This window comes from Emys orbicularis, chromosome 8 (genome assembly GCF_028017835.1).
Source record: "Emys orbicularis isolate rEmyOrb1 chromosome 8, rEmyOrb1.hap1, whole genome shotgun sequence".
Taxonomy (NCBI): Eukaryota; Metazoa; Chordata; order Testudines; family Emydidae; genus Emys; species Emys orbicularis.
The window spans coordinates 13,338,808-13,349,798 of record NC_088690.1 but is presented as its reverse complement, the minus strand read 5'-3'; the positions used below and the strand labels follow the sequence as shown (position 1 = coordinate 13,349,798).

General features: G+C 50.2%; 1 protein-coding gene across 1 annotated transcript; it reads right to left on the bottom strand.

Annotated features, from left to right (window-relative positions):
• Positions 1-2,847: 2,847 nt before the first annotated feature.
• On the bottom strand, positions 2,848-10,776 carry BSND (barttin CLCNK type accessory subunit beta). The gene is made up of 4 exons (XM_065408854.1): positions 10,600-10,776; positions 7,173-7,264; positions 6,075-6,341; positions 2,848-3,286 (listed from the first exon to the last, which is right to left on the bottom strand). The coding sequence occupies exons 1-4, from the start codon at positions 10,774-10,776 to the stop codon at positions 2,848-2,850; spliced, it is 975 nt and encodes a 324-aa protein (XP_065264926.1).
• Positions 10,777-10,991: the final 215 nt, after the last annotated feature.

The following is a 10,991-nucleotide window of genomic DNA, read 5'->3' as shown; positions in this document are numbered from 1 at the left end:
CCAATCAGTCCCCATGAAAGACTTTGTGGGTGACACTGAATCCCTCCCTCTCTATCCCATGGGATCCCTGTCCATTTTAGAGAGAGGCCCAAGTCACAAGATGCCTCCAATCCAGAATGGGATCTGAACTTTCCCGGGCTGGGGGGGGGGGGGTGGATTCAGGGCTCTGCTTTGGGTTAATTTTTAGTACCATGCCAGGGCCTGCCTTGCACCTTGTATAGTCACTGTCTAGTACTCCTGGCAGCCCTTCACAGGCGTGTGAGTAGAGAATTACGATTCAGTAGCATTGGCAACCACTTTATTCAGGTGTAAATGACCAGCTAACGTGTGAGGCAGTGGGGCTCAGGCCTGAAGGGAGAACACTTACTCTGTACCCCCAAGTCTCAGTGGGAAATTAGGACTCTGCAAGACCCCCTGTCGCCCACAGCTGCGAACAGCAGCATTTGGAGAAATCCACCTCTGTATGTGCCTTCTGTAGGCTATTTAATACCTCAGAGAGCCACTTCTGGAGCTAACAAGCGGTGAGATTTGGTCTTCTCATGGTATTTCCTCTATCTTGCTATATCATAAGAAAACCAAATAACACATTAGTTTGACATCAAGGGCTCCCTTAGGCATTAAAAAGCCTGTGAAAAACATAAATGCAAGACCCAATATATGAGACACAGCCACTCTCAGATCCCCCAGCGCCCCTTAGAAATAATCTGTACAGATCTTTAATTCCAATGGCCTGAAGTGTGAGTGGCCCTGTGCAGCACCAGCCTAGTGCTCAAGTGTACGCTCCTGTTGAATGAAAGCCAAGTAACCATGTGTGTCATGGCCCTTCGCTCAAAGGCAGATCAAGGAGACTCTCCACTTAGCTCTTGTGGAAAACTCCAACTGCACACAACGTATTCACGTGATAAAATGAAACCAGAGGTTAATGGGATAGAACCTGCAACACCATCCTCACTGTATCATTCAACTTCAGGCCACAGACCTATGTGGCCCTTTACAACTATAAGGGCCCAGGTTTTCAAACAGAGGTGCACTGTTGGGGTCCTGAATAAATGACCTGGTTTGCAGATGGCCTAGTTAGGAGTCACATGGCTGGCAATTGTTTTGCCACTCATTGTCAATTTCACACAGCTGCTGCTGGCTTGCTGTCAGCTTGGCTTCCTTTCCCAGCACCAGGAGGCAAACTGACAAGCAAAGGAGCTCAGCAGCTGCAGGATCCTGAAATTGACATGAGTCGCTCCAGATTTTCTGCCCTGCTGACCCCGCGAGGCATCTGTCGGCGCATGAAGTGGTTCCTCGGAGGCAAGGAGCTGACCGCACGTGAGCTGCATTCTGCTTGACTGCCTCTCACCTAAAGAACTCCTCCCCCTACATCGCGGCCGCCAGTGGAGGTGAGGAGTTAAGGAGCGGGACGTTCTCAGCTGAAGTGCCTTTTAACCTGGAAACTATAGCAAAATAGCATTCAGGATCCCTCGTATTGGTACTAATTGAATTCGGTGGGGCTTTTATGATTAGAAAAAAGCTTTGACACATCTATGCTTTGTGAAGTCCACCAGGGGTGAATACACTTTGCCTACCTAGAAACTAGTCCTGCTGTCTCAATCAGAGAAGTTAGTCTCCTCCTCCCTTCCTAAGCACATGAGCTGGCCCTGATCCTGCCAAGGCTCACGCGTGTGCTGAACTCTGTTCGCATCGACAGTCCTTGTCAAGACAATGAGACTGCTCCCAGGCTGAAAGCCAAATACGTGTAAGCCTTTGCAGTATCTGGGCCATAGTTTGCATGGTGCAGCATGACTGCACCCTAGATTGCTGCCATCTACAGAAAAACCTGCATGAGGGGCTCAGGGTTTGCTGTCTCCAGATGGTACTTGCACTGAATGCTCTTGGGGAAGAGATTTGGATTATGGAGACTGACGGCGGCCAAATCCACAGATCTTGGGGATATGCAGAGACAACGGCTCCCCAGTGCCTAGGCAGCACAGACCTGGACTATCACAGGTAATACCAGGGACCCATATTCCACCCCACAACGTCCAAGTGATCAGCCACTTGTAGGCCTGGATAACCCTGCCTGGAGTAAAGGCCCACTTTTCTGAGTACCGTATTTACCTAATTATTTTCATTGGGCAAACGAAAAAACCATTGCATTCTTTCTTGGACATTGGCGTTTACATTTTCAGCCAGCCTGAGCCCTGGCCTCCCTTTTGGTTGGATACCCGTAGCATTTGTTCCCATTAACTCAGGGCCCAAAGAACGAGCGGTGGGCCCAAACAGACTGGTGCCCGAATTCTGAGCGTTGTAGTGCAACTGGCTGAGGCTTGGGAACAAAATTACAGGGGCACGTTTTATGGGCCCAAACGACATCTCCCCCTTTAAAACATGGCTCCGTGGGTGCAGGGAGGAGGCCTGTTAATTGATGCCAATGGACTCCCAGTACCCACGGCATGGAGGATTGCAGCCTCCATGTCAGGTGGGCCAGCAGCTAAATATGTACAGGAGAGGGGGAAGTGAATGCAGAGTACTGGCCCGTGGGGCATTCACTGCTCTCCGAAAGCTCTCCAAACAGTCGTATTCCACAGATGATTGCGAGACAGGCTGTGTTTTCAGTAATGAATCAGACCTTGTTTTAATGTTCCAAGCATCCTATCTTCCCCCTACAAACCAGCGCATTCCCAGGAGCCAGGACCCGACCGAACAGCCACAAACCCTGCAGCTGGCTGTGGCCTCCCAGCAAGCTGCCCCCAACCCCCAGTCGGAGCAGGGCTGATCTGCGAGGCACTGGGGATACTGAGCAGCACTTGAGCGCTGCAACCTGGGCCTGTCTCTGACGGTCACTTTCCCCCTCCAGGGTTAGGTCTCTGGCTCAAAGACAAAATCATCCGCTATCAGTAAATTCTCTGGCCCCTCTTTTAACCCATAATACATGTCATCCTCTTCCACACTCTGTCTCCCTCCTGACTCTGCTGCCTTTGAGCCAGGACCTGAGACCAATGCAAACTGTCTTGCTGAGGCAGCCCCAGACAGGTAGTTCTGGGGTAGGGCTGGTGTTTGCTCCTGGCTTGGACGCCACCCTTCTGCCAGCGGTGAATCAATCAGGGCAAAATCTTCATAGCGAGGAAGCTCAGACCTGGGCTTCTGGGTGTGCCCCTGTGATGGGAGCGGATTCCTCAGTGAGTTGGTGGATCCCCCCAGAAACAGGCTGCTGGAGGTGGATCCCTCGGAAGAGGGAAGGTCAGTGTCCTCCGGGAAGGAAGCCAGCGGCGCTGCACTGTGGGACCTCTCTGATGGGCTGAAAATGGCATAAAGGTACATTGAAGGGCACGGATTCATTTACTGGCTGGTTTCTGTGCTGTTGTTTCCCTGTTTTGTGTTTTTGGCCATGGGGTTTACAGTAAATCAAGCTGAGCAGATGCTCGCTGGGTTCATGGTGTTCCTTTCACTAGCTGACTTGTGCCTGGTTTTCATAATGATGTTGTTCTGTTTATTTTCCCTCCCCATTGTGGATCTCAGCTGCCACTAGTCAGGTGAGGCTCTGACACTGTACACAGAGGGAGCCCAATCTCTCCATTTTGGTACCTTCGGAAGAGCCCACCTGCCCATCTCTCCTCCTCTCCTTCATCTGCTGTGCAGCAGCTTCCAAGGAGAACTTGCACAGTTCACGGTGTCCTTTGACAGTCTCCTTGCTGTAAATCCTGGCACAGGCATAATCAGACTCCGGTGGCTCTCCTGCCAGTGGTTCATGGAGAATAGAGAGCTCAGAGCTCCTTTCATCACCCAGTAGATAGACCTGCTGTGAGCCGCTAACTGATTATCCAGAAATAGTTAAGCAGACCAAGGGCATGTCACTTAGGCAGAAGGCAATGACCCAGCTAAGCTCCCCATGTCATTTCAATTGGCTATGATACTCTTCACCTCTCATCCTAAACAGTTGAATAGTGTTGCTTATGGACACGTTAAAAAGCCACCATGTTCTACCCCAGAGATGGCCGCATTCCAGCAAGGGGGGGTGGCAACTGAGTCCTACATCAATAGTTCATACAATCGGTTAGTAGCATTTGTAAAGCAATTTGGGGATCGACAGGATTTATTGTTCTGACCATTCTAATCCAGCTACTTCCACTGAGCCCATCACCATGGCATCTGTACGCCTTGCTTGAAGTCTTTAAATGAAGAAGTAGTTAGGTCTCTCTTTGCCTGAAACTCTGAACTGGGAACATGGATTTACTCTGAGGAATGACATTTGTTTATTGAGACGTATAACAGTGTAAGGAAGTTGCCTACCCTAATCAAATTTTGGAAGTGATTTGATCCGGTCTGCCACAAATAATTTGGATAAAAAAGCAAACAATAGTTTGCCAAACTTTGATTAAAAGTTCCCAGAGAGAACATAATTTTAATCATCAATATTATCTAAATTCTGATTACAGCAAGAGGGGGAGCTAGAGTCAGGGTTCAGTCTAATGATGATTTCAATGAACATATGCACTGAAATAATATTCAACACCTGTGAGCCCCTGTGATCCAGGGGTCTGCCATCATGGACCCCTATGTAGGACCCAGCTGGGATGCTAAGGGGCCCAAACCCTATTGGCAATCAGGGTTTGGGAAATAATGACCTATTTTTGCTTTAAAGCGGGGAAATGAAGGTTAGGAAAGGCCGGAATCCTGCAGTTAATCGTGCAGGGGGTGATTTTCAAAGGCACACAGGGGGACCTGTCTGCCCAATTGTCCTTGGTGCATTTGAAAACCTTCCCCTTTCCAAAAAAACACCCCTTTCTTTGACTTCAGTGGGTGCTGGCTCAGGCTCTCATGAGGCCGGGCTGTGTTTTTCATATAAAGGGCTAGAGAAAGCCCGTTGCATTGGCCTTGAATTGTGTTTAGGAGAGGAGAGAAAGCTGCAGCACCTAGTTAGGCTCATGTGAACTCAGAGTGTCCTAAATTATGGAACACCTCACAGGACACCATCAATACCACATTGAGTAATCGAGATGGCCGACCAAGGAAATAACCCACTTCTTTCCCTGACGAACCAAGGGACGCACCCCACCCATGTACTTATTCGCTACACCGATACTGACTTGGACTCTTAATACATTCCATGGGTGGCATACCCAAGCCCACTTATCCACTGACGCTCTAAAAACTCCCGCACCCCAATCTGGGTCTATGCTGGTTATGTGATATGTATGTATCTCTTCATCCTTACAACCCATACCTGTAATCCCTCATAACCCAAGCCTGACCCCAGATGTACAGTACCTTCCCTCTTAACTTTTGTATATTAAAATGTTTAACTCTGTGTGAAGCGTCTGACAAGCAAGTTCACGCCCCATCATTTGCCTGCAGAGACGTTTGCCAGTCACCAGGCACCGTGATCCTGCTGGCCCATGCAGCTCTCTGGCTTCACAACCACAGCAGTTAAACAGGAAGCCAGTCGCCATAACCCTTTTGCTGATGAACCTCCACCTCCCGTGCTGTGCTGCTGTCACATGTCACTAGTCTCCTGATGGGCCTGGGATGTTGGGATGTGCCCAGAACATCCAGCATCACAGCCGTGCACCCTACCTGCACTGGATTGCACTGTTTCCTACCTGCATTGCTGCTGTTTACATTGCAATCGCTCCCAGGATGCCCACCTGACGTACGGATCCGGGCTCACACACCAGGGCTACAAACAGCAGGGTAGGTGTTTTGGGTTCAGGCTGGAGCCCGGGCTCTGCAACCTGGCGAGGGGGGCAGGGACTCGGAGCCAGGGCTCTAGCCTGAACCTGAACACCTACACTGCTGTTTGTAACACAAGCCCGAGGTTCTGAGACTCGGCGCCATGGGTTATTTTTTCCCAGTGTAGACATGCCCATAGAAAGAGACAGTTCCTGGCCCAAAGAGCTTACGGGTACCTGGAGAATCCAGCAGCTCATGAGGCATGTTCCGGTTAGATGTATCTAGCTGGAAGGATTTGATCACCGTATCTGCTGCCTATTTTTTGTCTATTGTTATGTCTGTAATGTGTGAATCTCCATAAGTGCAACTTTACTGCCCTTTGGACTCCTCCATAGCAGATCCTCAAGGTCACCTACCTGCTGATTGTTGCTGTGACCACTTGGGATGCTGGATCTCTGTAGGTTTCTCCATTGTTCTCTGAGATCCTGTGGACCTCAGCCTTGGCCTGTACAAAGGGATGGGGACATCCTCTTGTCTTGAGTTCACAGTCACCTAGGAGGGGGGCCATTTGAATCCCCAGACACTCCACAGAGCCCTTTGCTTTCCTCTGAATCTGTTCATAAGATGGCAGGCTTTTCTCATAGACATTAGCTTCTTCCTGGCTGGTGTAGGGAGTCTGGGAGCTGGGTTGAGGGAGAAAGAGGGGAAGGGACGCTATTAAATTCTGCCATTTAACTGGATTCCAATAGTTTCTGGTTAGACACAGGAATTTTATCGTTAGCTGAGAAGGAAACGAATAAAATGCCACAAAAGGGAAGAGTAGCATGTTCATGTCACATCGAGCAGATTTGTATTAGAGAGGGTCCCCACATCTGAACTCCCCAGACTGTGGGGAGGTTTGGATCCAGCCTGTAGTGACCAACAGTCACCCCCAGCTGAGAGGCATTGACATTAACTATTGGTCTTAGTCTAGTTCCTACTGAGAGAGCCTGCAGTACGTCCCTGCTGCTGTCGATGGCAGTTTGACGTGGGGGGCTCAGTGGGGGGTTGGCTAGGAAAGGACTGAAGGATTTGGCACTCGCTCAACAGGCACTAGAATAGGCCCACCATCAGAACAGCAGAGAAGGACTTCAGTGGGGGATTTTGCCTGGGAAAGGCCTGAAATCAGTGGGATGTCTAGCTGGGAAAGGACTGCAGGATCAGGTCACACCACCCTCCCTTCCTCCACACCACTGTTGGCAGCCTCATCAGAGAGAAGCGATGTAGTCAAGGGTTGAAAGAACATGGAAACGGAGTCCTCAGTCCCAGGACAAGCTGCTGCTTTTTTTCCCCCCCTCAGCTTACTATTTTTTTAGATGAAATATTTTTAGCCTTCCCTCGTGCCAGGGTTTTCAGACCCTGCCCTTGTCCCCGGAGGCACACAGATAACCTTGTGTACAAGCTCAGGCGCTCATTAAAAACCAGATTGCAAACTGTTGAGCTGAGGCTGGGAGCCTGGGGTCTTTCCAACATACCAGCTCTTCTCCGGAATTTCATTTTCTATCGAAACAGCAGGCTTGCGTGACAGGAACTTCTCGGACTCCGTCTCCATGGGGACAAACGTTATCTGGGGGGAGGAAAAAAAGAGGGATGAATCATTCCTCTGAATGTGAACAAAGAGGGTGAATCTCCTGCAGTGGAGGAGGAGTTTTCCCTGGCATGGGGCTATCATTAACTCCTTCCCAGCGGTGACATCACACTTCATTGGCACTTTAAGTAGGTATTTTTACATCCAAAACACTGCCAAGGAAGAGGTATCTAAGCCCCCAGCTCACATTTACAAAGAACAGACAATATGCACGCTGCTCCCCTGGCCAGGAAACTCCGGCTGATAAGAAGAACCACAACAGGGGCTCAGTCGTGAAAGGTCCGGAGTGTTCAGTGGTCCATGCAGCATGCTCAGAACCTCAAGCCTGGCCGGGTTGGGACTTAATTATGTCGCCAATAGTGCGCTCAGTCCTGCCATCCTGCTGGATGACAATGGGCATCCTGCCTTCTGAGGCACAGAGGAGGCAGGTAGAGAAATGCCAACTCGTTCCAAATGGAACTGAGAGCGTGCTTGTACTGGGCCAACTGGTGGCCCTGCAGGCTCTGAAGCACAAATCCCAGCAGCAGCTTGGTCACCCTCAGCACCATCAGAAACGATGGCAGATCTTGAGGGGAGATGGGCCCCTTCAGAGACAGGCAGGCCGTTCCCCAAAGGGGCCCTTCAAGGGAGTCAGAGCTTCATCATGGACTTCAGTCTGAGGAGAAGCTGGGGGCTCCACGGCTTTTCCCCTCCCTCCAGGAGCCATGTTTGGTGGCCAGAGCGCTGGGGGATGAGAGGCAGGATTCTTCCCAGAGAGGGATGGATGTTTGAATGGGTTATTGCAGCCCAGAGGCTGTGGTCCCGAAATGGAGACATCATCTGGGAAAGGATGGGCCCAATGGGTCGGATTCCCAGCATTCCCAATCCACGCCCCTACAGACTCTGAGGACTGGATCTAGTTCTAAACTTCATGGCTGGCCTTTATCGCTATTATGGGCCAAACCAAAGCCCCAGAGCCAACCCGTCCACCCCCCCGCCCCAACCTTTAGGAAGTCTGGATCCAGATCCAAACTCTGTAGCTTACAGCTCTCTCTCAGTGATACTAAAAAGGCCTAATTGCCAGCAATTAAAGACACCGTATAATACCAAATTCTGGAGACGGATCCCTGTCACAGGTGAACCCTTCAGCTCATTGTGCTATAACCTCCAGTTCTGCCCCCCACCCCCACCCCATGCTGTGCCTCACTGTCATAGGCCCAGATCTACTGCGTCACTGAGGGATTGTCTACACATACAGTGCTGCAGTGGCATTGCTGTTGTTACCGACGCCAACAGGAGACCTCCCGTCACTGTCGGTACTCCACCTCCACAAGAGGTGGTAGCTACATTGACAGGAGAAGCCCTCCTGTCGACATAGTGCTGTCTACACCAGGAGTTTGCTCGGTATTCCTGCGTCCCTCAGGGACTCTAGACTACAGACATAACCCTAGAGCTAATGTCTTGTTTCCAGTGGGAAAATAGTGTTCTTGGATTGATGTTTCTTCAGAGGATGGGAGTTAAATTGTTTTACTGCGCTATCAACATTCTTTAACCAGGAGATTTTCCGAAAGGGGTTTTAATGACCCACCTAAGTCAAAGGGATGGGGGTTGGGCATGGATTCAACAGGGTCTAGGGGTTCTTTTTCCCTTAATCTAAACTGAATTTAAAACAACTTTATATAAAGCTATCAGCCATGGATGAGCAATAAATAAACGCTTCCTCCTCCCAGCACCTTCCTGGCTATCTCCTGTACCTTTCACTTACACAGCTGTGTTGTTCCTTAGGCAAAAGATCAGTTCTTCCCCTACTCTATGAATTTCTTTCACGGTGTCGTGAATCTGTTCAATAAGCTGCTTGCGTGAAAACATTTCTGCTGCACCAGCCTGCCCCTCTGTTACGTGTCTCCCAAAAGAACTTGTTTCACGAGTCCTGTGAAGGCAAAAGGAACCCTTTGGAAAGCAGACAGTGAAGACACCGGCTGAAAGTTGGGGAGGGGGCTCTCTCCTTATCCTTATCAAGGTGGATTTTGGGGGTGGCTTTCAAACCGCGACCCTGAGAAATGAATCAAGGCTTTCTTCATTCTTTGATTCCTGTTCATCATTTCACAGCAATGATTTACACTGCAGCTGTCACTGAGAGGTATAGCAAAGGGCTTGGGACATACAGGATAGTTTCTTTTAAATGATTCCTTCTTTCATGAGTAACAGGGATTCACTGCACTGCCCGGTGAAAGTCGGCACTGCTTTCAGTAAAGCCTGAAGGGGTTTTATCCCTGGATCAGAGAAAAGAAAGACACCCTGTCCAGCTTCCCCTGTGCCTGCTGCACCTGTAACTCTCCGGAAACGGCAGCCAGCCTCCTCAGCTGTGTTAGCATCCTACGGGTTAAAGCCTAACCTGGCAGAAAGCAGGCTCTTTGGGGATAGAAAAACAAAGTGTGTGTGTCCTTATGGGGCATCTCCTCTAGGGATTAAGGAGCACTTTGAACAGATGGAAGGGTATACCGTTTTGTAACACCAGTTAGATATAATCCCCCTACCCCCTTCCGTGGACAGTGGCAAAGTGTCTGCTCCCCATGGACAGAGATAACTGGAGGTGCCGTGGGCCAGGTGGAGAAAGTAAGGCAGAAGAAGTGTCTGTCCTCTCTTCCCTGCTCCACTCACAGCTGTTTCACGTATTCTTTTTGAAACCAACCCAAAGTTATGGTAACTTTGAATTGCCCGTTTGAAAGTTAGTCTGAATTGCCTAACTGTGGCAGAGGACATCTTCTGAAGCCCCTTGATGCTCCCAAGCCCCTCTCGAGGGAAGCAATGCATTACACACCCAGGAGAAATTGCCAGCTAGTCAATGGGACATATACACTCAGCAATATCCCAGAGCCAGCCACAAGCACTGACTGGTGACAGATCAGCTGCCAAAGGAGAGAAGGAATGCTGGGCCAAGCCTTACAGTGACTGTACAATCATTACTAGTGGATACTAATACTTATTACTTTTCATCCCTGGGTCTCAAAGCACTTTGGAACGAAGGGTAAGTACCACTATCCTCATTTTACAGATGGGGAAACTGAGGCACGGATCAGTTAAATTACTTGCCCATGGCTGCACAGTGAGTCAGTAGCAGAGATGGGAATAGGACCCATGTCTCCTGGTCTGGTGCCTTAAGCATTGCACCACCTACCCCTCAGCAGGGCAGTTAGCTGTCTCAATGGGAATTTAAGCCATCAGCTACTATCGTTAAGCACCTGTGGATGGTTTTTGGCTCCCAACGATGCCTTGCAGTGCCCCGCCCATATCCCCCCTGTGCCAGAAAGCGCAGATAAGAGACTCGGCCCTACCTTGGGGTAGCACTGACACATGCTCCAGGTGATCCCCACTGCTATGGTTAAAACCCCCAGGGTGCAAAAGGTGATGTAGACCTGGGGCTTGTCCACGCTCATGATGAACATCCCAATCATCACCAGGAAGAAGCCCAGCACTATGAGTCCGTAGCGGAAAGTTTTATCCTCAGCCATTGCAAACCACACAGGTAGAAACCAAGGGCAGAGCGAGCATGCAGAGAGCGAGCCCGGGGCTGGGAGGGGACAGATGCCAGGGAGTCCCTTGCCTGTCTGTGTCCCGGCGAGCACTCCTGAGGTGCACAGCCAGGAGTGTGTTCCCAGAGGCTGCCAGGGACTGAGGAACAGCTGCACATTCAGACCAGTCCTGCCCAGGGCTGAGCCAGCCAGTT

Excerpts from the sequence above, each read along its gene's own strand:
- BSND (XM_065408854.1), bottom strand. The coding sequence starts at position 10,776 with ATGGCTGAGGATAAAACTTTCCGCTACGGACTCATAGTGCTGGGCTTC. Across the intron at positions 7,265-10,599 it reads TGTGTCAGTGCTACCCCAAG|ATAACGTTTGTCCCCATGGA; the intron begins GTAGGGCCGAGT and ends TCCTCCCCCCAG. Across the intron at positions 6,342-7,172 it reads GAAATTCCGGAGAAGAGCTG|CTCCCAGACTCCCTACACCA; the intron begins GTATGTTGGAAA and ends CCCTCAACCCAG.